Genomic DNA, 26836 nt, shown 5'->3' on the forward strand with positions numbered 1-26836 from the left:
ACAGGACAAGCAGCAATGGATGGAAGCTGCAGCACAGGAGGTTCCAGCTCAGCACAAGGGGGAACTTCTTGCCTGGAAGGGTCCCAGAGCCCTGGCACAGGCTGCCCAGAGAGGCTGTGGAGTGTCCTTCTGTGGAGCCCTTCCAGGCCTGTCTGCATGTGTTCCTGTGTGATCTGTGCTAGATTGTGTGGTCCTGCTCTGGCAGGGGTTTGGACTCAATGATCTCTTTGGCTCCCTTCCAACCCCTGACCTCTGTGAGCTGTGATCTCCAGCTTACTTCATGTTCTCTTGGCTTTCAGACATACAAACCTGAGAATTTGAGTTAGGTAATGGTTGGACTCCACAATCTCAAGACCCCTCTTGAAAACACATCCTGTGAGGAGCAGCTGAGAGAGCTGGGGTTGCTCAGTCTGGGGAAGAGGAGGCTGAGAGGAGACCTCATTGTTCTCTACAGCTTCCTGAAAGGAGGTTGGACCAGGTGGGGACTGGCCTCTTCTAGGTGACAAGTGATAGGATGAGAGAAAATGGCTTCAAACTGCACCAGGAGAGGTTTAGGTTGGATGTGAGGAAAAATTTCTTCACTGATAGGGTACATCAAGCAGGCTTCCCAGGGAGGTGGTGGAGTCAGCCTCTCTGGAGGTGTTTAAAAGCTGTTTGGATGGGGAAGGAGCTTAGGGCCATGGTCTAACAGCTGTGTGCAGGGCAGTGCTGGGCTCTGGTTGGACTCAAGGATGTTAAGGTCTTTCCCAGCCAGGCCATTCTGTGATTCTATCTGAAAGGTCTTTTCCAACCCAGGTGATTCAGTGATTCCAGGGAGTCCTTGCAAGGATATGTGCTGGGCCCTTGTGGTTTGAGATTCTATCTCAGAGGGGCTGAGGGGAAAACCAGTGCCCTACAAGCTGTTGGTGTGAGCTTTGCTTGACTAACTGGCAAGACCTTCCTGCAGAGGAACATGAATCATGCACACAAAGAGGTGACTCATGCATGGATGGGAAAGATGCCACCTCAAAACACTGTTATTTTCTTCTCCCCAGGTCCTGGTGCTTTTGTCCTGGTAGTTATGGAGTGAAGCTGGAGATGGATAGGTTCAGGCTGAACGTGAGGAGGAAGTTCTTCACCAAGAGAGTGGTGAGAGGCTGGAATGGGTTGCCCAGGGAGGTGGTTGAGGCCCCATGGTGGAGGTGTTTGAGGCCAGGCTGGCTGAGGCTGTGTGCAGCCTGCTCTAGGGTAGGGTGTCCCTGGGCATGGCAGGGGGTTGGAACTGGCTGCTCCTTGTCTGGTAAAGGAAATAAAATCATAGAATCAACCAGGTTGGAAGAGACCTCCAGGCTCATCCAGTCCAACCTAGCACCCTGCCCTATCCAATCAACCAGACCATGGCACTAAGTGCCTCATCCAGTCTCTTCTTGAAGACCCCCAGGGACGGTGCCTCCACCACCTCCCTGGGCAGCCCATTCCAATGCCAATCACTCTCTCTGTGAAGAACTTCTTCCTAATATCCAGCCTATACCTACCCTGGCACAACTTGAGACTGTGTCCCCTTGTTCTATTGCTGGTTGCCTGGGAGAAGAGGCCACCCCCACCTGGCTACAATGTCCCTTCAGGTAGTTGTAGACAGTAATAAGATCACCTCTGAGCCTCCTCTTCTCCAGGCCAAACACCCCCAGCTCCCTCAGCCTCTCCCCATAGGGTTTGTGTTCCAGGACCCTCACCAGCTTTGTTGCCCTTCTCTGGACATGTTCCAGCACCTCAACATCTCTCTTGAATTGAGGGGCCCAGAACTGGACCCTTCCAGCCCTGACTGATTCTATGGTTCTATATCATTGGAAGCATTCCAGGTCAGGTTGGACAGGGCTCTGAGCAAACTGATCTGGTTGAAGATGTCCCTGCTTACTGCAGGGGGGTTGAACCAGATGACCTTTAAAGGTCTCTTCCAACCCAAACCATGCCATGGCGCTCATGACTTTTCTACCCTCCCGCTGGCAGCCCAGCCCACCACACCCCAGCCCACTAGGGAAGAAGGTGTCAGTGAGGGACAGAAGTGTGCATTGGGAGAGTCCTGCAGCAGCTGGGGCAGGGCTGGTGGAGAGGTGGCATGGCTGGGAAACCCTCCATGCAGCCGCCCCAAAGTGGGAGCTGAACCTGCCCCGCCACGTCGGCCCTGCCCACAGGGCTGGCTGCCAGCAGCAGCCCCCAGACGGCGCCAGAGCCAACGAGCCCTGGCAAACACCCACTCAGCTACCCACACCTGTGGGGCTCCGGGGAACGGAATGGGGACACAGGGGAGGTGGGCACAAGGGGCTGAGGCTGTGCGTGGGAGGCCAGGACTTCAGGTGTGTGATGGTTTGGGTGTTCCCTGCCCCCCCCCCCCCACTTTGGAAATCACCCAGCCTGGACTCAGGGGCTCTGGAAACGGAAGGAAGCTCACACTGACAGCTCAGCTCAGTGTACAAGCAGAGAGGTGCAGCATTACAGTTACAGACAGAGATAGACAAGGGGAAAGGGAACACAGAAACACAGCTCCCCTCCCAGAAACCTGAGTCCCAGGAGGGGCTCCCAACTGCCCCTTCACCTTCCCCCTGCCCCTCTCAACCTTACCCCAGTCCCAAGGAAGAATGGAGGTTCAGCCAGGGGATCAGGAAGCAAAGTGGATTAGTCAGAGAAACGGAGGGTGAGGTGAGAGAGATGCAGCTCAGAGCTCCCCAGCAGCAGCAGCAGCAGTGCTTTATCTGCCTTTTGATTCCTGATTTTATCCATCTCAGCAAGCCTATGAGTGAGGCAGACATCAGCCTTGTTTTCCTTTCCCAGCCTGTAACCTAGTTCTGCTCACCAAAGCATTCTAGCTAGGCTCAAACTAGCACAGGTAGTCTACAGCTACCTGCAGGGAGGCTGTAGCCAGGTGGGGTTGGGCTCTTCTGCCAGGCAACCAGCAACAGAACAAGGGGACACAGCCTCAAGTTGTGCCAGGGGAGACAATAGAATAGAATCAAGCAGGTTGGAAGAGAGCTCCAAACTCAGCCAGCCCAACCTAGCACCCAGCCCTGCCCAACCAACCAGACCATGGCACTCAGTGCCCCAGCCAGGCTTGGCTGCAACACCTGTGGAGAGGGCCCTGGTGGTGCTGGTGGCTACCAAGTTCCCCATGGCACAGCAATGTGCCCTGCTGGCCAAGAAGGCCAATGGGATCCTGGGCTGCGTTAGGAGGATGTGTCCAGCAGAGCAAGGGAGCTTCTCCTGCCCCTCTGCTCTGCTCTGCTGAGACCTCATCCTGAATACTGTGTTCAGCTTTGGGCTCCCCAGTTGCAGAGGGACAGGGATCTGCTGGAGAGGGTCCAGCAGAGGGCCAGGAGGATGAGGAGGGGACTGGAGGGCACTGCCTGGTGAGGAGAGGCTGAGGGCCCTGGGGCTGAGAGTCTGGAGAAGAGAAGACTGAGAGGGGACTGAATCAATGTCTGTAACTCTCTGAGGGCTGCCAGGAGCGGGGGACAGGCTCTGCTCACTGCTCCCTGGGACAGGACAAGCAGCAGTGGATGGAAGCTGCAGCACAGGAGGTTCCAGCTCAGCACAAGGGGGAACTTCTTGCCTGGAAGGGTCCCAGAGCCCTGGCACAGGCTGCCCAGAGAGGCTGTGGAGTCTCCTTCTCTGGAGCCTTTCCAGGCCTGTCTGGATGTGTTCTGTGTGATCTGTGTTAGATAGGATTGTCCTGCTCTGGCAGGGGTTGGACTGGATGATCTCCTTGGGTCCCTTCCAACCCCTGACAGCTGTGAGCCTGTGACCTCCAGGGGCAGCGACTCCACCCTGGGCAGCCCATTCCAATGCCAATCCCTCTCCGGCAAGAACATCCTCCTAACATCCTAGGCCTGCAGGGAGGCTGTAGCCAGCTAGGGTTGGTCTCGTCTGCCAGGCAACCAGCAGTAGAACAAGGGGGCACAGTCCTCAAGCTGTGCCAGGGCAGGCTCAGGCTGAGCTCGGAGGTCTCTTCCAACCTGGTTGATTCTGTGGCGCTGCGGCAGGCGCTGAGGGGGTGAAGGGCAGAGCGACAGCGCCCGAAGCGCGCAGCACGGCGCGACAGGGCCCGGCGGGCCGCGGCACCGCGCCCCGCCCCGCCCGCCGCCCTCCCCCCGCTTCCTCCGCCCGCTCCCCGCCCGCCGCCGCCGGGGCCCGGGGCAGCCGGGGGGAAGTGACGGGGGGGCCGGGGGGGGCAGTGGCAGTGACGGCGGGGCCCGGGGGGCGGGGGGCAGTGACGGCGGGGCCCGGGGGGCGGGGGCAGTGACGGCGGGGCCCGGGGCGGGGGCAGTGGCAGTGACGGCGGGGCCCGGGGGGCGGGGGGCAGTGACGGCGGGGCCCGGGGGGCGGGGGCAGTGACGGCGGGGCCCGGGGCGGGGGCAGTGGCAGTGACGGCGGGGCCCGGGGGGCGGGGGCAGTGACGGCGGGGCCGGGGGGCGGGGGCAGTGGCAGTGACGGCAGGGCCCGGGGGGCGGGGGGCAGTGACGGCGGGGCCGGGGGGCGGGGGCAGTGGCAGTGACGGCGGGGCCCGTGCGGCGGCGGCTCCGCCCCGCAAGGCCGAAGCTGAGACGGAAGGAGCTGCCGCCGCAAGCGGCCACCGACGTCTGCTCTTGCTGCCGGAGCCTGCCATGGCGCTTTGACCCAGCCCCAGCCGCACCGACAGCCGCCGCTCCGCACGCTTCACCGGAGTGCCCAGAGCAGCCTCGTCCGCGCCGGGGCCGGGAAGGGGGGTAATGGGCAGAGCGAGCGGCGCCAGCCGGCAGGGCCGCTGCTAGGAGCCCGGCGGGCATGGGAGAGCGGTGCTAGGGACCCCCTTCCCGCCCGCGTCGTGTAGCTCGGCCGCAGCGCAGAGGTGAGCCGGCGGCGGGCGGGGGGTGCGGGCGGGGCGGGCCGCGGGCTGGGCAGGAGGGAGCGCGGCCCGCGCTGAAGCCGCCTCCCCGCCGCTTTGTCCTTCCAGGCCCCGTCGCCGCCGCCCAGGAGCAGGAGGCCGAGAGAGGGGAGCAGCGGGCGGCGCCCGGCCGCCGCAGCCCGCCATGGCCCACTCGCCCGTGGCGGTGCAAGTGCCCGGCATGCAGGTGAGCTCCGCGCCGCGCCGGGCCCAAAATGGAGGCGACAGGCCTGGGCCGGCCCCGGCTCCGGAAGCGGCGCTTGCGGCCCCGCCGGGGGGAGGCCGCTGCCGGGGCGCAGGGTCCGGGAGCAGCGGGTGGGCGAAGGAGGATCGCTGGCGCGGCCGGGCCGCGGCGAGGCCTCGTTCGGCCTAGGGAGGAGCGCGGCCCGGAGCCGTTGCCGGGTGGGGGTGCTCTGAGGTGACTGGAGGGGCCTGGAGGGGCTTCGCTCCCGCGGCGTGCCCCGGCGGTGGGGGCCGCGTACCTGCAGCCAGCCCCTCGGAGGCGAAGGGTTCCCCCTCTCTCCCCTCTTTGTTCAGGGCTGGCCGCTCTGCACACGGGAGCACGTACGAGCTTCTAAAGCCGGTTAAAGACGAGACGGAGTTAATGGCAGGGTGTGTGGCTGTGCTGTGGATGACATCGCAGGCTCGCAGGCAGGCGAACCTCCTGCAGGACTTGAGCAGCGTGCGCTTGGTGCTGGGCCTGTAGCGCAGCTCCTCTGAGGACCTTGCGCTCAGGGAAAGGTGCTAAAGGCGAGGCCCGGCGTGGCAGAGCGCAGCGGCAGCTTGCCGTGGGGAGCGGGTGTCTGTTGGAACCTTACCTGTCCCTCGGGCAGGGAATGAGGCCTGTTGGCATTTCTGTGTGTTTCTGGTGGCTGCTTCGGAAATAAGCTCGCAGGTTGACTGGTTTTCGTAGGGAAGGTGGAATAGCTCTGCCTCGTCAGCTGCCTCTCCTGCAGAGCCTAGCCAGAGTTCGGTCAGAGAGCTGTGTCTCGCCTGAGGGAGCTGAGGACCGAACGCCTTTCAGCCGTGGCTTTGTGCTTGTTCAGACCTGGTGGCTCGGTCGGTTTTGAGTTTCTTTTCGGGGTTAGGCTCGCCCGTGTGATACTGAAGGGTTTTTAAGTCCAAGTAACTTAGGAAACTTTAGAATGCATCTGTGTGTGAGACCTGTACAGTAAAGAGGCTGGGAGGTTTCAGAAAAGGAGGTTACCTGTTCGTGGTCAGAGGTCTTCAAGAGTGGGGCTGACGTTTCAGAACATTCCTACATGTGCTTTAGGCAGGTTACAGTACCGAGCTTTGGGTCACCTTTCTGATCTCTTAATAATCTAGAGGCTTTCTGAAAGAAGTGAAATTTTGGCCAGCCATTGACTTGCTGTGGATCGAGGAGGACAGAAACCACATTGTCCCAGGCTGCTTGTCCCATTAGTGTGTCAGGGTTGCTGTTGCATTTTCCATCCTGAGGAGATGTTGTCACAAGCTGGTCAGAGCCTTAACCTCAGCTTCTTTATTTCCACCCTTGGAGGGTTTTTAGCGTGTTTGCAAGGCTTCTCATCTCAAAATCCCAACTTGGAGGATTTCTTTAGTTTTACGTCTGCTTGATGTATGTCTCTCCCCTTTTCCATAGCTGCCCTATCATCACAAAAAGGCCTTGAATTAAGGTCCTGTTTTCTGTTTTCCTACCAATAAACTTTATGTACTAGCACTACTGTTGTTATTTTAACCCAGACTCCTTAACATAGAATCATAGAATCAACCAGGCTGGAAGAGACCTCTAAGCTCACCCAGCCCTAGCCAATCAACCAGACCATGGCACTGAGTGCCCCAGCCAGGCTTGGCTTCAACACCTCCAGCCACGGCCACTCCACCACCTCCCTGGGCAGCCCATTCCAATGCCAGTCACTCTCTCTGACAACAACTTCCTCCTAACAACCAGTCTGAACGTCCCTTGACACAACTTGAGACTGTGTCCCCTTGTGCTGTTGCTGCTTGCCTGGGAGTAGAGCCCAACCCCACCTGGGTACAGCCTCCCTTCAAGCAGTTGTAGACAGCAATGATATCACCCCTGAGCCTTCTCCAGGCTGCACACCACCAGCGCCCTCAGCCTCTCCTCATAGGGCTGTGCTCCATATATCTATAAAGCAATTTTAACTGCTAGGTAGCTGCACAGAATTAAAAGAATTACCCCCCCCCTTGGTGACCTTTTTAATGAAGACTATTACAGAAGTCCTGAAGACCTTAAAATACAATTTTAATATAGAATTTGTTGCAAAACTCTCCTCTTCTTTCAGAAGAATCATAGCACAAGCTTTCTTAACTTAAAAACCTCAAACTAACACAGTGACCCCTTGTTCCAGAGGAGTGTGGTGTTCTGAGGTGCAAGGGTTGCTACTTTTGTGGTTCGGTTTTTTTTTGTTAGTTTGTTTTGGCTTTGTTTGTTTCTTTGTTTTTGTTTGTGTGTTTGTTTTTTTAAGATAGTTGAATTCTTTCATCAGGATCATCGAAGTGGTTTTCTTCAATATCTTTATTGATGATCTGGACCACAACATTGAGTCCAGCATCAGTGAGGTTGCAGATGGCACCAAGCTAGGTGCAGCTGTGGAGCTGTTGGAGGGCAGCAGAGCCCTGCAGAGGGTCCTGGCCAGGCTGGATGGGTGCACAGGGGACAATGGGATGAGACTGAACAAGGCCAAGGGCAGGGTTCTGCCCTTTGGCCACAACAAGCCCAAGCAGCACTAGAGGCTGGGGCCAGAGTGTCTGAGAGCAGGCAGGCAGAGAGGGAGCTGGGGGTGCTGGCAGAGAGGAGCTGCAGAGGAGGCAGCAGTGCCCAGGTGGGCAGCAGAGCCAATGGCATCCTGGGCTGGCTGAGGAGCAGTGTGGGCAGCAGGACAAGGGAGGTTCTTGTGCCCCTGTGCTCAGCACTGCTCAGGCCACCCCTGCAGTGCTGTGTCCAGTTCTGGGCTCCTCCATTGCAGAGAGATGTTGAGGTGCTGGAAGGTGTTTGGAGAAGGGCAGCAAGGCTGGGGAGGGGCCTGGAGCACAGCCCTGTGAGGAGAGGCTGAGGGAGCTGGGGGGGTGCAGCCTGCAGCAGAGGAGGCTCAGGGCAGAGCTGATTGCTGCCTGCAGCTGCCTGCAGGGAGGCTGTAGCCAGGTGGGGTTGGGCTCTGCTGCCAGGCAGCCAGCAGCAGAAGAAGGGGACACAGCCTGGAGCTGTGCCAGGGCAGGTCTAGGCTGGATGTTGTTAGGAAGTTGTTGTCAGAGAGAGTGATTGGCATTGGAATGGGCTGCCCAGGGAGGTGGTGGAGTGGCCGTGGCTGGAGGTGTTGCAGCCAAGGCTGGCTGGGGCACTGAGTGCCATGGTCTGGTTGGTTGGGCAGGGCTGGGTGCTAGGTTGGGCTGGCTAAGCTTGGAGCTCTCTGCCAACCTACTTGATTCTGTCCCTGCTTTTACTCAATGGGGATTGAATGAAAAAGCTCTTTCTCCATCACAGAAGAATCTCTCTATTCTTGTCAGTTTTTTAGCACATTAATACTATCCCCGTGGGGAAGGTGTCTGTAGTCTCAGACCCCTCGTTTTGTAGTCTGCCTGTGAAGGGAAAGGTGTAATTGACTATAACAACTGGAAACTGCAAACGGCCAGAGAGTGTGATCCAGGTTTGATGTTTTCATCTTCTGTTTCCCCTCCCATTTCATTGTACAGAAATACAGGAATACTGTATTGTGTAATTCCCACACTCCAAAAAGAGGACTTTAGCAGTTTTTTAAGAGAAGCTTTTAAGGACTATTTTAAGGTCTTTCATCTTAGGAAGCATCAGGTTCCTCTTAGGAAGCATCAGGTTCCCTTAAAAAAAAATCCAAACATGGAAAATTACAGAAAGTCACAGAGAGTTATTTTGGTGAACTTGGAGTCTGTCTTGCAGTCGCCTGGCAACAGTGGGAGAGCCAAAGGTAGCATTATCTCTTGCCCTTATGAGTAGTTACAGACTCATTTGTGTATGTAGTGGTTGTGTTCTATTTAACCTGTCTGGTCTCCCTAACAAAACCAATTTTTATACCTAACAATTCCTGGCTGTGCAAACAACTTCCTAAACACATTTGTTTTCCTCACTGCTTTGGAAAGACTCTGCTTGATCCAGCTGTATGATGCTGACTTACTCAGCTGCTGAGACCATTCAGTAAAACTGAAGTGTGTGGTGAATGCTTAAATGAGTGCTCTGAAGCTGAACATTGCACTCCAAATGATGGCATTTTACACAGAATCCAAGGTGGGGCTGTTCAGCCTAGAGAAGAGAAGGCTCTGAGGAGACCTTAGAACAGCCTTCCAGGACCTGAAGTGGGCTACAAGAAGATTGCAGAGGGACTGTTTCCAGAGGCCTGTAGTGACTGTGCGAGGAGAAATGGTTTGGAATGGGAGAGTGGATTTAGATTGGCTGTTAGGAACAACTTCTGTACCATGAAGCTGGTGGAATGTTGGAACAGGTTGCCTGGAGAAGTGGTTGAGCCTCCATCCCTGGAGATACTCAAGGTCTGCCTTGGCAGTACTGAGCAACCTGCTCTAGGAGAGAATGTCCCTGCTGACTGCAGGGGAATTGGACTTCATGACCTTTGGAGGCCACTTCCAACCCAAACCATTCTATGCCTCTGTGAGGTGGAAAAAAAGGTTGGTGGAGCTATGTGAGCACAATTAAGAGAGCACAGTTTGCAGTGAGTTTGTACATCAAGCTAGAGTGTTTGTTCATTAATGTCACACTAACTTTGTTCCTTGGGTTAGCAATACTCAACTGCTTAGAGAACTCACAGAGAGAAACTTGTCTGCTGGGCCTTATTTCCAGAGGATCCAGTCTTACTCATACACACCATTTCTGGATGTGGCTTGCATGAGAGAAGTTACCACACAGGGTCTGTGCTGAAAACAGCACTGGAGTGAAGGTGTTGGCCTCCCAGAGTGCTCCTTGTCCCTTGCCCAGCAGACAGGTTGCACAGTTCAGAGGGATGTGTCTGTTTCAGGTGATTGGAATGTTTGAAGTGTGCCATTCATGTTTCTGATGCACTTCTGTCATAGGGTACCCCAAAACTTCTCTTTATGTCTGCTCTCCTACTCCTCTGAACACTTTTCCTCCCCTTCCGATGGCTGTGCTGCTGTCTCCTGACCCTGCATAGCAGCTGGGCAGGTTGTTCAGACCTATCTGCATCTCTTTTTGTTGGCATTCAGATTGTCTTGCAATAAAGAGCCTAACTTCCTCTAAAAGCAGAGCAGCCAGGGGCATGTGACCTGCCAGCCACTGTACTCTGATTCACAGCTGAAGGACTGCTGGTTTAAACACAGACTTGGATGTAAAGGTGAGCTTTGCTCTCTATGCTGCCAGGATGCTGCTGGCTCAACACTCTGAGCCTGGCAGCTGGAGAGGCTCTTCCTGCAGCATGCTCAGACAGATCACTTTGTGCGGTTCTTGGGTGGGTGCAGACAGAGTAAGGGAGAGGTACCATTTGTTTTCACAGAATGGTTTGGGTTGGAAGGGACCTCCAGAGGTCATCTAGCCCAGCCCCCCTCCTTCCCTGCAGTCAGCAGGGACATCCTTCACTAGATCAGGTTGCTCAGAACCCTGTCGATCCTCGGCTTGAGTAACTCCAGGGATGGGACCTCAGCCACCTCTGTGTGTGACCTGTTCCAGTGTTGCACCACTCTCACGGTGCAGGACTTGTTCCTCACACCCAATCTAAATCTACTCTCCAATTTCAAACCATTGCCCTTCTGTCACTGGAGGCTTTTGGGCACAGTCCCTCTGCAGCCTTTCTATAGCCCCCTCAGGTACTGGAAAGCTGCTATTAGGTGTCCTTGGCGCCTTCTCTTCTCCAGACTGAACAGTCCTAGCTCCCTCAGCCTGTCCTTGTTAGGAGAGGTACTTCAGCCTCCTAATCATCTTTGTGGCCTCCTGTGAACCCACACAGACCTGGGGAAAAAGTAGTTTTCTCTTAAACTGGTGCACTTGTAGATTTGGGCTCTTTACATATAGTGCCTTGAGGTAGTGTGGAAGTGTGTCAGGATCCTAGTGAGTAGTTAGAACAATATGAGCTCCACTAAAAGGAGATACCTAAATGTTTAGAGGGTGGGCATGAGAGGAGCTTAAATATTTGAAGAAAGATCTACTCAGGGATCTGATTATTTGTTCCTCTTCTAGGAACTCAGCTGTATCCAGATGCTTCTGTGGCTGGCTTGAAAAGGCTTTGCACTTTTATGACTTAGGGACATGACTTTCTGAAAGGAAACTCAAAAGCCTGGCACTTGCAAGGTGCTAGGGGGCTTCCATAGTGCCTGGAAGACAGTGATTTCTTATGGTGAAGCTGGGATGGATTCCAGTGTTAGGTGATGAAGACCTTAGAATCATAGAATCAAGCTTGGAAGAGACCTCTAAGCTCAGACAGCCCAACCTAGCCCCCAGCCCTGCCCAACCAACCAGACCATGGCACTAAGTGCCCCAGCCAGGCTTGGCTGCAGCACCTCCAGCCATGGCCACTCCACCATCTCCCTGGGCAGCCCATTCCAATGCCAATCACTCTCTCTGCCAGCAGCTTCCTCCTAACATCCAGCCTGAGCCTGCCCTGGCACAGCTTGAGGCTGTGTCCTCTTGTTGGTTGCCATGCAGAAAAGTCCAACCCCACCTGGCTGCAGCCTCCCTTCAGGTAGTCCCATTTCAGGTCCTTCTGTGTTCTGGGAGCTGCAGTGCAGGCAGACTGCAGGAGGTGATAGCTGAAGAGCTGTGCAGGACATGCCTCTGTGCTGCTTGAAAAAGAAGTGCATTCAAATACTTGTGGGATTCAGCACTGGACTTGTTCCTTTCCTGGTTGTATTTGGTGTACAAGCTGCATGCTCTCTGCCAGCCTGAGCCAAGTCAGCAGCCTGCTTTGTGAGCTGAGCTGGGTTCTTCCATCTTGGGCAGCATGAGAAGTTCCTCTGATCAAGAAGAAAAGTAGGTGTCAGTCATATTTGCACTGTCTTACCAGGCAAAAAAAAATAGAGGCTAGAGCAAGCTTTGGAAAGTGTTTGATAGCTGTGTGGGTATGATCACCTGGGATTCAGCAGGCACTTTTATCAGGCAGAAGGAAAAAAACCCAAAACCCCACAGCAGTCTCCTGCTGGTATTTTTTTTTTTTGTGCAGATTTTCCAGTTTTATACACACACTAAGAGCACTGACCTGGAATTCAGAGGCAGATCTGCTGCAGCTGCTGAGAGCACATAAACTCAACTCCCCTCACCTGCTGTTCTCTTCTGTCAGCTTGGGGCAGAGGATAATTTTCCCCTCCAAAGTAAAAACATTGCATCAGAAACCAGACTTTTAAACTTCTGAAAATACAGGATAGTTAACTTTATCCTCTTTCTTTTGGGGTTTTCTTATTGCATTCAGTATTGAAGCCATTCATGCTGGGTGGCTTTTGAACTCCAATGCCTCCAAGTGGGCTACATCAGGAGCAGTGTGGCCAGCAGGGCCAGGGAGGTGATTCTCCCCCTCTACTCCACTCTGCTGAGACCCCACCTGGAGTACTGCATCCAGTTCTGGAGACACTATTACAAGAGGGCTGTGGAGATGCTGGAGTGTGTCCAGAGCAGGGCCAGGAGGATGCTCGGAGGCTGCAGCAGCTCTGCTGTGAGCAGACTGAAAGAGTTGGGGCTGTGCAGGCTGGAGCAGAGGAGGCTCCCAGGGGACCTTCTTGTGGCCTTCCAGGACCTGAAGGGGGCTCCAAAAAGCTGGGGAGGGACTTTTGAGGGTGTGAGGGAGTGCCAGGAGTGGGGGGAATGGAGCAAAGCTGGAGGTGGGGAGAGTGAGGCTGGAGGTGAGGAGGAAGTTGTTGAGCAGGAGAGTGGTGAGAAGCTGGCAGGGGCTGCCCAGGGAGGTGGTTGAGGCCCCATGGCTGGAGGTGTTTAAGGCCAGGCTGGCTGAGGCTGTGTGCAGCCTGCTCTAGGGTAGGGTGTCCCTGGGCATGGCAGGGGGGTTGGGACTGCATGATTCTTGTGGTCCCTTCCAACCATGTCTGATTATATGATTCTAAGTCTTGCTAACAGTTTGTTTTTATTTTCCTCAAGGAGAAATGCACAGCAAGGAATAGCTCAGGAATGTGTTGTGGTTTGTTGCTAAAAAGTGAAACAGTTTGTATTTGCACATTTGTTTTGAGGAGGGGGTTGTTTCTTTTCAGTAAGTGAGTGTATTGTATTCAAAGGAAAGGACCTTTGAAAATTGAGTCCAACCCCTCTACCAGAGCTGGGTCACCTGGAGCAGGTCACATAGGAACATCTCCAGGTGGGACTTGAGAGCCTCTAGAGAAGGAGACTCCACAACCTCTCTGGGCAGCCTGCTCCAGGCCTCCAGCACCCTCACACCAAAGAAGCTCCTTCTCATGTTGAGGTGGAAGTTCCTATGTTCCCGTTTGTGTTCATTGTCCCTTGTCCTGCCACTGGGCATCACTGGTTCCACCCTCCTGACACCTACCCCTCAGATATTCATAGACGTTGATCAGATGCCCTCTCAGCCTTCTTTTCTCTAGGCTAAGCAGCTCCAGGTCCCTCAGCCTGTGACTGTGTGTGCCTCTGCAGCAGTACTTCTCATATGAGGCCCAGCAAACATCCTAATGAAGACAGGCCAGTGGATTAGTCTCAGTTTTTGTCGTTTTGAAGGTCCTGGAGATGTGGTTTTCAGCCATCTCCACGAGTGGAAAAGAGAGATTTTAAAGCTGTCAGTAAGTGTGCCCCTTGTTTGCTCTGGGGTGATTACCTCCGGGTTTAGGAAAGGATCAGAACTCTCAAGTGATGAGAGACTCTTGTTTTGTCTTGCAGTTATTTTAGGAACTGCACTGAATTGACTGAATGAGTCAGTTCAGGGATGAGTTTTGGGTGGGCTGGGGCTGGAAATGAGCAGTATCAAGCTGGGTTTAAGATTCTTCTGTACCAGTTTTCTGCCATGCTGTAGTTGGTGGCTCAACCTGTGTTGGCTCTGAAGAAAGAGAGCGTCACTGAGGCATCTATCACGGCAGGAGTCACTGTTCCAAATCCTGCAATTGCTTTCTAACTTCAAATAATTGAAAATCAAATTCCTTCCTAATACTGCCTCACCACTTTTGACTCCATTTAAAGAACTGTTGCTTGCTCTTTCAGCTGGAGCTTCTGGCAGTTCTTCTGCAACAAGTTTGTTTTGCTGGTTAGATCAGGATCACTAACCATGCTCCTGAGTGCTGAAAGGAGGCTTGGCATTTCATGGGAAGGATGCCCATCCTGAAACTCACTCTGCCAGCAAGGTTCTCCCACAGGCAACTGCTTGGAGGAGTCCAGCCCAGAGCCCCCAAGCTACTGCAGGCAGTGAACAGCTCCTGGGAGGCCAGGCTGAGGGAGCTTGGAGCAGAGGAGCTTGAGGGCTGCCCTCAGTGCTGTGCTCAAGATGTGCAGGGCAGCGTCGGGAGGACGCAGCCAGGCTCTGCCCAGGGCTGGCCAAGGGCAGCACAAGGGGCACTGGGTGCCAGCTGGAGCAGAGGAGGTGCCAGGGCAAGAGGAGGGGAACCTTTGTGAGTGTGAGGGTGCTGGAGGCCTGGAGCAGGCTGCCCAGAGAGGCTGTGGAGCCTTTCCAGCCCCCCTGGATGTGTTCTGTGTGCCCTGCTCTTAGTGACCTCGGTGATCTTTTGCGGTCACTTCCAAGCCTGACTGTTCTGGGATGCTGTGCTTGCTGGCCAAATAAGTTGGAAAAAAGGACTCCAAGGGAGAAAGCAGTGATAAAGGGACTGACAAGCTAACATCACCTTCCTGGTTTTGTTCTTCTTGTGCATGTGCCTCGGCAGAGGTAGGCTGTATTGATTTGGTCCACAGCTTGGGTAAAAGCACAGCTTCAGCTTAAATCTTTCTGCAATAAGCTTTGAAGAACTGTGTAGGTGACACTGGGAGGTGTAAAGCCAAGTTTGTCTTATCCAAATCTGGATTTGAATGGCCTTGGTTGAGGCAGCGTTGTCTGGAAGAGCTTTCTGGTGTGGTCTGCCTTGCTTGTGTATACCTCAGTGGCAGAGAACAGACAAGGAGAAAAGTTATCAGCAGCTTTCACATTTGGGCTGGGGGAGGAGGGTCTGAGGGTCTAGAGGGGCTTCACTGCTGCCATGAACCAGAAGTCAGGAACCATGTGTTCAGTCCTGACAAACTTGAGTGTCTTTCATTTCCTCTCTTCTCTCAGGTCCTTGCAGGCTTTCCTTTCAGCTGGATGGGTTCTGACTATGTTGAGGGGTGCTGAGGTGCTTTGCTAGATGTCAGGCTGTAGTTCAGTGCAGACTTCTGTGTTGGAAGCTGAAGTCAGAGTAAGAACTTTACAGCAGGAAATTGTCACGAGTGATGTGAAGCAAGATGTAACACCCTGAATGAGAAAGGTTTGTTTTGTTCTGCTGTGAATCACTGAAAGCCATAGACTCCTGAGGGAAGCAGGATGATCTTGCTGTTGGGCTCTCACCTAGGAAAGTGTCATCTGGCAACCAGTCAGGGCAAGAACACTTCTACATTCCTGCACAGCTTTATTCTGGCCTAGTTGGCAAGAAGAATCTGATTTTTTTTTTCAGGGTGTTTCTCTTCCTCCCCTCCCCTTTCCCCGAGCTTTTATGTAATGAGATGCTTTGCCATGCTAGGAATGAGCTGCAAAGTCGTTGCAAAAGGACTTTGCTGCAAGGGGCAGGTTGTTTCTGGTGGCAGGGGAGGTTTGTGGCTTCCTTTGGAGTTGTATTTCGGTTTTGGATTTGTGTTGTTTTTTTCACTGTCTACTCCTTGTAGCTTCAGGTGCAGTGTGATTGGTAGGACCAGTGGCCAGTGTTTAAGAGCAGAGCACAGCTTTCTAACCTTGGGGAGAGGGCAGAAGCCTTCCTTTCCCAGAACGGTCCCTGCCAGAGCTGAAGGACTGCTGTGACATCCTCTAGCCATGGGTTTCCACTTGGCCTTCGTTGCAGACAGTGATTATGCCTGGAGACTTGTCTGTGGTAAATAAACTTGTGGTCTTCTCTCTAACTCCACTGTGTTTTGGAGCCATCCTTTTCCAGCTAGTCGTCTTCTGCCTTGCTTTCCTTCTGTTTAGCCTGTAAATAAGGACAGCAGAGAGCTCTACCAAAGATAAATGTCTTAAACTTAAGGTCTGGGTGTTACTTTCTTGTCTGTGTTAAAAAGTTGTAATTAAGAAGCTGTATTTGGTGGCTGTTGTCCTAGATGGATTATAGTGTGAGTATAGGCTGGATGTTGTTAGGAAGTTGTTGTCAGAGAGAGTGATTGGCACTGGAATGGGCTGCCCAGGGAGGTGGTGGAGTGGCTGTGCCATGGTCTGGTTGGTTGGGCAGGGCTGGGTGCTAGGTTGGGCTGTCTGAGCCTGGAGCTCTCTTCCAACCTGCTTGATTCTGTAAGAGGAGTGTGGGCAGCTCCTTTAATCTGCTCTGACCCCACCTCAGTAGTGTGTCCAGTTCTGATGTCCTCAGCATAACAAGGACATGGAACTGTTGCAGCAAGTCCAGAGGAGGGTCACAAAGATGATCCAAGGGCTGGAGCACCTCTGCTATGAGGACAGGCTGGGGGTGTTCAGCTTGGAGAAGAGAAGACTCTGGGGGACCTCAGAGCTGCCTTCCAGTACCTGAAGGGATCCTGCAGGAAGTCTGGAGAGGAACTTCTCCTGAGGGTGTCTAGAGACAGGACAAGGGGGAATGGTTTGGAGCTGAGGGGGGAGAGCAGGGTTAGACTGGAGCCAAGGAAGAAGTTGAGTATGAGGGTGGTGAGAGTCTGGAACAGGTTGCCCGGCGTGGTTGTGGTTGCCTCCTCCCTGGATGTGTTCAACGCCAGCTTGGATGGGGCCTTGAGCAACAAAGTCTGCTTGAGGGTCGAGCCTGCCCATGGCAGGGGGACTGGAGCAGATGATCTCTGAGGTCCCTTCCAACCTGAGCCATTCTGTGGGAAGGATGTAAAAGTGGCTTCTAAGATAGGGCCGGGAAGAGGCCTGTACAATTCCTGTAGCAGTTGCCATTTAGAACCTTTAAGTAGTAGGAAGCTGCCCCAAATGCTGCAAGGATCTAGGTTCTGACTGGTTCTTTTAAATGGGTGTGGCAAAAATAACCCCCACTGTGTGCTGATAAGCAGGCTGCTTGCAAGGAGGAAAAGCTGCCTCTCAAAGCAGGCTGAGCTCACGAAGGGACAGTTCTCCCTCTTCCCTGTGGCTTTTGGAACCTCCCTGCAGATGAGGTTTTCCAGAGCAGTTCATAACATAGACATTACAAATGGTCTGCAGCAATGAGAGACTGCAGCAGTCTTCTCTCCTGACTTGTGCTCCAGGTGAGCAGGCAGCTGGGTCGGTGAGGTGAGGTAATTCCCCACTCAGCAGAGAGATGAAATGGGTTTTGAAAGACCAGCTCCTGCAACTCTAACACATGGAGAAGGGAGTTGGAATGCTTTGGGGTAGCAGAACCTGTTGATTTCACCATGGAATTACAGAGTGGCTTATGTTGGAAGAGACATCAGACATCATCAACTCCCCTACCATGGGCAGGGACACCTTTCTTGAACTGACTTCTGTCTTCATCTGAGAGTGTCCATCTTTGGCTGTCTGCTCTGGTGAAGGTGTTTGTGAAGGAAGAGCGTGGTCAGTAGGTTCAGGGAGCCTCTCCTCCTCCTCTGCTCTGCACTTCTGGAGTACAGTGCCCACTTCTGGACTCTACAGCTCAACAAGGACAGACAACTACTGCAGAGAGTCTAGCACAGGGCTGCTGAGATGCTGAGGGCACAGGAACAGCTCTTGCCTGAGGAGAGGCTGAGAGAGCTGGGACTGGTTAGCCTGGAGAAGGCTGAGGTGATCTGATCAAAGCTTACAAATAGCTGAGGATGGGTGGAGCCCAGTGACAGGGCAAGAGGCAGTAGGCACAAACCTGAACATAGGAAGTTGCATCTGAGCATGAGGAGGAACTTCTTGACTGTGAGGGTGGCAGAGCCTTGGAGCAGGCTGCCCAGAGAGGTTGTGGAGTCTCCTGCTCTGGAGACTCTGGAGCTCTTTCAGGGCTCACCTGGATGTGTTCCTGTGTGCCCTGCCCTGGGTGATCCTGCTCTGGTGGGGGACTTGGCCTGAATGATCTTCAGAGGTGCCTTCCAACCCCTACTATTCTGTGATCCTATGTCCCTGCCCATGGCAAGGGCTTCAATCGAGATGATCTTTAAGGTCCCTTCTAACCCAAACCACTCTGTGATCTTTCAAGCTGTAGAACATTTAGCCCCTTCGGGCTTTTTCAAAGTGTAGTAAACGCCTGCACATGCAGTTAGTGCCCCCCTCCCTCCTCAGTTCTTTTTGACAGCACTGGTAGGCCACACTGCTCAGGGCTGTGAGCAGGCTGTGCAGCTGCATGCAGGGCTTTGAGGAGTTTGTTAGCAGGTCCTAGGTGGGTAAGAGCAGAATGGAAGCTAAGTGGGAGTCCATTTGAAATGCAAGGATATTCAGTTACAGAGCAGTCTGGTGGTTTGTTTTTCCCCTCAATGCAGAGTCCTGTTCATAACTAATTGGTGTGAAGTGTTTTCAGTTGCCTGTGCCAAAGAGCTAAGCTCTGGGAGATGTGTTATGATTCTTCCTTTTTGCTTATTGATGCTGTTTCCTCACGCTGTGTTACCCAAGGGCAAGAGTGGCTGAGCATAGAAGTGAGTTCAGTGCTTTCCGTTTGCAGCACAGTCTGCACTTGACAGCTTGCATCTGCTACAGGTCAGAGGTGGTTTGGAGGTGACTCTGCTGAAAAATCTGACCATGGATGAGTTTGAGTGCTGGGTTTGACAGCTGAAGGACTTTCTGAGCAGCTCGCCTAACTGGGCGAAAGCAGAGCCTCATGGGGATTGTGTTAGCTCATTTTCACTTCTGTTTTGTCCTGAAGATCTCCAGCTTCTCGCTAAAAACGGCTCTGAGGCTGGGCCCTGTCAGGTGAGGGAAGTGTTTCATGAGCTGTGTGATGGAGGCCAGGTCCCATTTAAAGACAACAAAGCTCAGATCTAGTTTCTGCTGCCTGCTGTGAATCGCTCAAAGGATCGTCCAGTCCAACCCTCTGTTAAAGCAGGGTCACCCAGGGCACAGGACTGTGTCCAGGTGGGTCTTGAGAGTCTCCAGAGAAGGAGACTCTGCAGCTTCTCTGGCCTGCTCCAGGGTTCTGCCACCCTCAAAATAAAGAAGTTTCTCCTCTGTGGTCCAGTTTGTGCCCCTTGTCCCATCAGTGGGCACCACTGAACAGAGCCCAGTCCCATCCTCTTGACCATCACCCTATAGATGTTGATCATCATTGAGAAGATTCCATCTCAGTCTTGTCTTTTCCATGCTGAACATCCCCAGGGCTCTCAGCCTTTCCTCCTCACAAAGATGCTTCAGTCCTCACGGCATCTCTGTGGCCTCCACTGGACTCTCACCAGTAGTTCCCTGTCGCTCCTGAATTGGGGAGCCCAGAAGTGGGCACTATACATCAGATGTGGCCTCACCAGGATGCAGTAGAGGGTCAGGAGGACCTCCTTCAGCCTGCTGACCACACTTCATGCACCCCAGAATGAAGTTGGCAGCCTTGTCCCTGAAGGCACGTTGCTGGCTCATGGCAAACTTGTTGTCCACCAGCACTCTTGGATCGCCCTCCACAGAGCTGCTTCCCAGCAGGTCCACTCTCACCTGTCCTGGTGCAGGTGGTTGTTCCTCCCCAGGTGCAGGATCCTACACTTGTCCTTGGTGAACTTCATGAGGTTCACTCTACTCAGCCCCTGGATGGCAGCACAGCCTGACTGGGTGTCAGCCACTCCCCCCAGTTTGGTACCATCAGAGTGCCCTCTCTTTTCATTGGTGAAGGTATTGAACAAGCCTCATTCCAGCTTGCTAATGTGGCACTTTGATGCTTTATGAAACGAAATTGTTGTGTTGGTAGAAGGATTTTCTCTTCAGCATGTGTCAGACAGTTGCAGTAGGTGGGGCAGGAGAGACTTCATTGTGCTAGCTGAGTCTCGACCGGGTTTGCAGGGTAACATCACAGCTGAGCTGCTGTGGAAGCTGCTGAGAAGCAGGAGCGTGTACAGAGTGGGCAGGTTGCCCCCTTGTTGTGGGTGGCTGCAGGTTCATTTGACTCTGTGTTAAGTCGTAATGGATCTGCACCTGAGCCTGCATTACCTGCAGCCTGTTTGTGTTCTGTGTACACTCAGGCCTGGGGCACTGCTGTGTGCTTCACTTGTAAGAGGGTTTTAAAAGAGAAGTGGTGGGAGGAGGAGGTGGGGAGGAGCTGCAGGAATCTCCTGCTCTCTGTGGTGTGAGTGTAAATTGTTAGATAATAGAGAGTGTGTGGTGAGTAATTAATTAATGGGGGTGTTTGAGAGCTGAAACTGCCTGCAGGTAGTGCAAGGAAAGTGATCAGAGTCACAGAATGGTAGGGGTTGGAAGGGACTTCTGGACATCATCCATCTGCCCTTGCCAGAGCAGAGTCATCCAGGGCAGGTCACACAGCAACACATCCATGTGAGTTTGGAAAGTGTCCAGAGAAGACTCCACAACCTCTCTGGGCAGCTTGCTCCAGGACTGCAGCACCCCCACAGTGAAGAAATTTCTCCTTACTTTGAGGTGGAACCTCCTGGGTTCCAGCTTGTGTCAGTGCTCCTTGTCCTATCACAGGACTTGGGTGGAAAGAGCCTGGCCCCTGCTTCTTGGCCCCCACCCTCAGGTATTCATAGACACGGATAAGGTCCCTTTCAGTCTTTCCTTCTCCAGACTAAACATACTCAGCTAATACATAGAGCAAATGTAGACATGCTTCATCAAGCCTGAACCTGCTGTTGGAGTTGTGGCCTCACCAGTGCTGAGCACAGGGGCATGATCACTGCCCTGGGCTGCTGGCCACACTACTGCAGATCCTGCTCAGGTTGCTGGTGACCTTCTAGGCCACCTGGGCACACACTGGCTGCTGTTCTGCTGCTGACAATCAACAGCCCCAGGTCCTTCAGTGCTGCTTTCTTAGAGTCATAGAATGGTTTAGGTTGGAAGTGACCTCAGAGCTTGTCTAGTTCCACCTCCCTGCCGTAGGCAGGGACACCTCTTGCTAGAGTAGGTTGCTCAAGGCCTCATCCAGCCTGGCCTTGAACACCTCTGGGGAGGGAGCAGCCACAGCCTCCCTGGGCAACTTGTGCCAGGGTCTCACTGTACAGAACTTCTTCCTAACATACAGTTTGTCTCCCCTCTGCCAGTTTAAACCCATTACCCCTTGTGCTGTCACTACAAGGGGTGACAGGACAATAGTCCTGTCAATAGTCCCTCCCCAGCCCTCCTGCAGCCCCCTGCAGACCCTGCAAGGCCACTCCAAGCTCTCCTGGAAGCCTTCTCCTCTCCAGCCTGCACAGCCCCAACTCTCTCAGCCTGTGCTCACAGCAGAGCTGCTGCAGCCCTCTCAGCATCTTGGTGGCCTCCTCTGCACTGGCTCCAGCACTTCCATGTCCTGCTTGTGCTGGGGGCTCCAGAACTGCCCCCAGGACTGCAGGTGGGGTGTGAGGAGAGCAGAGCCAAGGGGCAGAATCCCCTCCCTTGCCCTGTGCCCACACTGCTCTTGCTGCAGCCCAGCACAGGGTTGTGTCTGGGCTGCACTCACCCTGCAGGCTCCTGCTGAGCTTTGCATCAGCCCAGACCCCCAGGGCCTGTTCCTCAGGGCTGCTCTCAGCCATTCCCCACCCAGCCTGGAGCTGTGCTTGGCATTGCACCCACCCAGGTGCAGGACCTTACACTTGGCCTTGTTGAATGCCATGGGGTTGGCCTGGGCACACCTCTGCAGCCTGTGCAGGTCCCTCTGGATGGATCCCTGTCCTCTGGCAAGTCGACTGTGCCACACAGCTTGGTGCCATCTGCAGACTTGCTGAGGGGGCCCTGATTGCTCTGCCCATGTTGCTGACAAAGCTGTTACTCAGGACCGGTGCAGCTCTTGGAGGTGCACTGCCAAAACCGAGGCTACACTCTGCTGGGGTTTTTTCATTTGGGGCTTCTGAGCAGCTGGCTGAGATCACCTCCTGAGGTCCCTTCCAAGCGGAGCTGTGCTCTGATCCTATGGCTCTGCATGGCTCCGTCCCTCTGTATACACACAGAAGCAGTGACCTGTGGTTGTGTGAGAGGGGGAGAGGTTCTGCTGAACACTACCTCAGGCTGTGTGGCTGTGGCCTGGTGAAATGCTGGAGCTGCACAGAGCTCTGCAGAGGCCTTGCTTGAGGACTGCTGCTGGAGCTGGCCAGGCTGGAGCTGGCTGTGCCAATGTTCCTGTCAGACTTGCTTCTGCTTTTACCTCTGCAAACAGGCATGGGGAGGGGAATGCCAAGAGATTCTCTTCCTGATTGGTCTGCTTACATGTGTTGTCTTGGGAGAGGTGATGAGAGAGGCCAGGCAGGGTCTGTCGTGGCGTTGTCATCTGCTGCCCTAGAAGCATGAGAATCCCTATGGGAACCAGTTTGGGTTGCTTTGCTGTTCTTAGAATCACAGAACCAAGCAGGTTGGCAGAGAGCTCCAGGCTCAGCCAGCCCAACCTAGCACCCAGCCCTGCCCAACCAACCAGACCATGGCACTAAGTGCCCCAGCCAGGCTTGGCTGCAACACCTCCAGCCACGGCCACTCCACCACCTCCCTGGGCAGCCCATTCCAATGCCAATCACTCTCTCTGACAGCAGCTTCCTAACAACATCCGGCCTAGACCTGCCCTGGCACAGCTTGAGGCTGTGTCCCCTTCTTCTGTCCCTGGCTGCCTGGCAGCAGAGCCCAACCCCACCTGGCTACAGCCTCCCTGCAGGCAGCTGCAGGCAGCAGTGAGCTCTGCCCTGAGCCTCCTCTGCTGCAGGCTGCACCCCCCCAGCTCCCTCAGCCTCTCCTCACAGGGCTGTGCTCCAGGCCCCTCCCCAGCCTTGCTGCCCTTCTCCAAACACCTTCCAGCACTTCAACATCTCTCTGCAATGGAGGGGCCCAGAACTTAAAAAAAAACCTTTTTTTTTTGCAGATAGCTTTGAAGCTTCAACTCCCTTTTCCCCAGTCAGCAAATGATCTGGAAATAGCAATTGGTTGTTTCACTTAGGAGTGTTTAATAGTGTTCAGAACTCTGGATTTCTCCCACAGCAGCCTTAGCTGTGCTGTGCCAAACGCTTGGTCTCTGTTGGAGGTGTGTGTGCACAGAGACAGTTTGATTTCCATCAGCTGTATCTCCATTCTTTTCCACACCAGGAGGAGGATAGGCAACCTGATCTAATGGAAAGTGTCCCTGCCCATGGCAGGGGGGCTGGAACTAGGTGATCCTTGAGGTCACTTCCAGCGCTGGCAATTCTCTGATTCTGTGATTACTTCATGACAGAGAAGTGTTTGAGTTGGAATAGACCTCTAAGATAGATAAGGCCAAGGCTAAGGTAGCCTAAGACCACCGTGGCCACTAAACCATTCTGTGCGTTTGCCTTTGTTCAGAGAATCTGAGGAGTGGCAGGGAAACATTCCTGTCCCCAGGCACCTGAAAGGCAAGGAAGTTAAGAAAGGCAGGAGCAAATCCGTGTCCAAATGCAGTCTGTGTTCTCAGGCCCTCTTTTAAGCTGTGCCCTGAGCTTGAAGCCTTTCCAAAGAGCATTCTCCTAGCCATAGTTGGTCAGAAATATTTGTCCTTCCCCTCCAGTGTCCTGCAGTCCCTTGTCAGCCTTGGAGAGCAGCAGCAGCTGTGAGGTTGACTTGGCTTGCTGTGAGAGGATTTCCTCGGCAGAGAAAGACGTGCCACTTCCCTCTAATAATCCCACACGGTTTGTTCTCCTCTGCCCCCCTGTGCCACCTCTCCTTCCTGGGCATCCACCTGGAGTTCCACACTGGTGGGAAGTCCCCCTGTCCCCTGTCTCTTCCCCTACTTCAGCACTCCCATCTAGTGGCAGTAGGAGTTGTTGGAAGTTAAAACAGGTTTGTAAAGCTCTGATGAGGAGCGACTGAGAGAGCTGGGGCTGGTTAGTTTGAAACCAAAGCCTGAGGGGAGACCTCACTGCTGTCTACAACTAGCCGAAGGGACACTGTGGAGAGGCTACTGCTGGGCTCTGCTCACAGGTAACCGGAGACAGAACAGGGGGAATGGCCTCAAGCTGAGCCTGGGGAGGTTTGGATTGGACATTAGGAAAAAGTTTTTCACTTTCTCCAGAGAGAGTGGTCAGGGTTAGGGTTAGGGCTGCCCAGGGAGGTGCTGAGTCCCCCTCCCTGCCTGTGTTTAAGAGTGGTTTGGGTGTGCTGCCTGGGGCTATGGTTTAAGGAGAATCTTGTAGAGTAGGGTTCTAGGTTAGACTTGGTGCTCCTGAGAGGCTTTGCCAGCCTGCATGGTGCTGTGGTTCACCTGAAGTAGCTTGGAGGAGAGTTTGGAGGCCTGGCTTGTGTGGCTGGTGACAGTGAAGTGGGTGTAGAACATTGATGAGTCCAGAGGAATTATCTGCTTAAGGTTACTCTCCAAGCAAACCCCAAGTGTCACAGATTGCATTGCATCGGAGGGGACCCTCAAAGGTCATCTTTTTGAGCACCCTGGAATGGGTTGCCCAGGGAGGTGTTCAAGGCCTCATCCCTGGAGGTGTTTCAGGCCAGGCTAGCTGAGGCTGTGGGCAGCCTGCTCTTAGGGTAGGGTGTTCTGCCCGTGGCAGGGGGGTTGGAACTGGATGATCCTTGTGGTCCCTTCCAACCCTGACTGATTCTGTGATTCTATGCTTGCAGGCAGCAGGGACACCTCCTACCAAAACAGGCTGTACAGGGTTGCTGCAAGGCTGAGCCTGAGTGGCTCCAGGGATAGGGCCTCAAGCACAGCCCTGGGCAGCCTGTGCCAGGCTCTGCCCACCCTCACTGTGCACAACTTCCTCCTGACCTAACTCTCCACTGCTCCAGTTCCAAACCATTGCTCTTGTCCTGTCCCCATAGCCTCGTCTGGATAGTCTATGCTCAGCCTTCAGATAGTGAAGTCTTGTCCTTTGAGTTCACCAAGCACTCATGAAGGGCTGGATGAGTCGAGAGCTTGTGCTTACATTGTTGTTCTTTTTTGTGTCTGGAAGTGTTAAACAGGTTTCAACTCAACAGCTGTTGGTTAGCCTGAATGATTTCTGGCATCTCAACTCCAAAGGTCTCAAAATGAAGATCAGCATTTTAGGGTCAGCAGCAGCTTTTGCTCAGCCTCTCTTAACTCTGCTGTTCCTTGGGCATGTGTGTCTTTGTTAATTGGAAGTGGAGAACTCTCAGTTAATTAATCCTTATTGCAAGTAATGTAGTCTAGGAACACTCTAGATGGTGAGCTAAGTGGCAGTTCAGGAGCTTAGCTGGCAGCAGGGACAGGCTGGCTGCCAGCCCTTGGTGCCTCTGCTGCACTTGGCCTTGCAACAAGCTTGTGGAACACCTATGGCTGTAGATCTGAAAGAGACTAAGTGGATTAGATTTGAAACCAAACAACAGCTGTTTACAACTTGTTTTTTAGGCTGAACAATGAACAGATGACAGAATCACAGACTTTTTTTTGTTTGGAAAAGACCTCCCAAGATCATCCAGTCCAGCAGCAACCCAACCCCACTGTGGCCACCAAACCATGGCCTCCTGTACTGTGGCCACAGATTTCTCGAGCACTTCCAGGCGTGGGGACTCCACCACCTCCCTGGACAGCCTCTGCCAATCCCTGACCACTCTTGCACAAAGACATTTTTCCTCAGCTCCAACCTGATCCTCCCCTGGCACAATTTCAGGACATGTCTTCTCATCTGCCTAGGGAGCAGAGCCCAACCCCCACCTCACTGCAATGAGCTCTGCCCTCAGCCTCCTCTTTTCCACCCTGCACACCCCCAGCTCCCTCAGCTGCTCCTCCCCAGCCCTGCTCTCCAGACCCTTCCCCAGCTTTGTTGCTCTTCTCTGGACCCAGTCCAGCTCCTCAACATCCTTCTTGGGGCAAGGGTCCCAAACTGAATGCGGGAGCCAAGGTGTGGCCTCAGCAGTGCCCAGTACAGGGGCATGATCCCTGCCGCCCTCCTGACGGCCGCAGTGAAGGAGGTGAAGCAGTGTGTGACAGTCTGGCCACCTTTAGGCAGTTTGAAGGCTTCCCGTTGGTTTTGGTGGGGTTTTGTCTACATAAAAGTTTTCTGAGCACCTGAAAGACTTCAGTCATCTCCTTTCCATGACAGTACTGTTAGCTGTCCCAGACGGCAGAGCAAGTAGTGCTCATCCCTCCTGCACCTCTTTTGAGTGTGCATTTGCTCACATTTTTACATCAGCAGAAGAGGACACAGCACTTTTTTGCTCAGTTAACTCTCTGAGGCTGAGGGAGTTGTTCTTTCTATTGGCTTAGTTTGCTTGGTGGGCTGTTTTCATTTTGTTCCTGTTCTCATTTCTTTTAATGCTGCAGGTAGCAGCAAGCATGTTTTAGACCATGGGGAAATTCCTCCTTATTCTGGCTTCTAAGGTGCTGCTCAGCATGTCTGCTGGATCTCCAGCTCTAAGAACTGAACTCTACATAGCATAATGAATCTGCCATTCTACTTCATGTCTCTGCCTCTTGTGATAGTCCAAGTGACAGCAGTGAACTGATTCCACTGCAAATAAAGATGACAAATTACAGGATTAAATCTGGGTTTGTGATTCATCTCATGCATTTGTGGAATAAATTCTGATGGTAGAATGGGAGAGGGCCTTGGAGAGGCTGAAGACAGCTAATCTGATAAAGATGAACAAGGCCAAGTGCAAGGTCCTGCACCTGGGTTGAAGCAATCCCAAGCACAAATCCAGACTGGACAAGAAGTGGCTGAGAGCACCCAGGAGGAGAAGAAGGCCTTGGGGGTGTCAGTTGGTGCCACAGTGCCCAGCAGCCAGCACTGGTGGCTGGCAGCAGCCAGAGCAGGGAGAGCAGCAGCACAGGGAGGGGATTCTGCCCCTCCAATCTGCTGTGCTCAGCCCTCACCTGCAGCACTGCCTC

The 26836-nt window shown here is 53.7% G+C and overlaps 1 protein-coding gene across 3 annotated transcripts in view; it reads left to right on the plus strand.

Annotated features, from left to right (window-relative positions):
- Window positions 1–4521: 4521 nt before the first annotated feature.
- Window positions 4522–26836, plus strand: part of STK26 (serine/threonine kinase 26) — a 51133-nt gene continuing 28818 nt past the window's right edge. For all 3 annotated transcript variants that reach the window (XR_010305863.1, XR_010305864.1, XM_064159658.1), the window contains exons 1-2: window positions 4522–4858; window positions 4964–5081. Coding sequence is in view for 1 of the 3 variants with exons in the window: in XM_064159658.1 (XP_064015728.1) it covers window positions 5040–5081 (42 nt within the window). In the remaining 2 variants the exon portion in view is untranslated. The remainder of the gene's footprint in view (window positions 4859–4963; window positions 5082–26836) is intronic.

This window comes from Pogoniulus pusillus, chromosome 19 (genome assembly GCF_015220805.1).
Source record: "Pogoniulus pusillus isolate bPogPus1 chromosome 19, bPogPus1.pri, whole genome shotgun sequence".
In the NCBI taxonomy this organism is placed as follows: Eukaryota; Metazoa; Chordata; class Aves; order Piciformes; family Lybiidae; genus Pogoniulus; species Pogoniulus pusillus.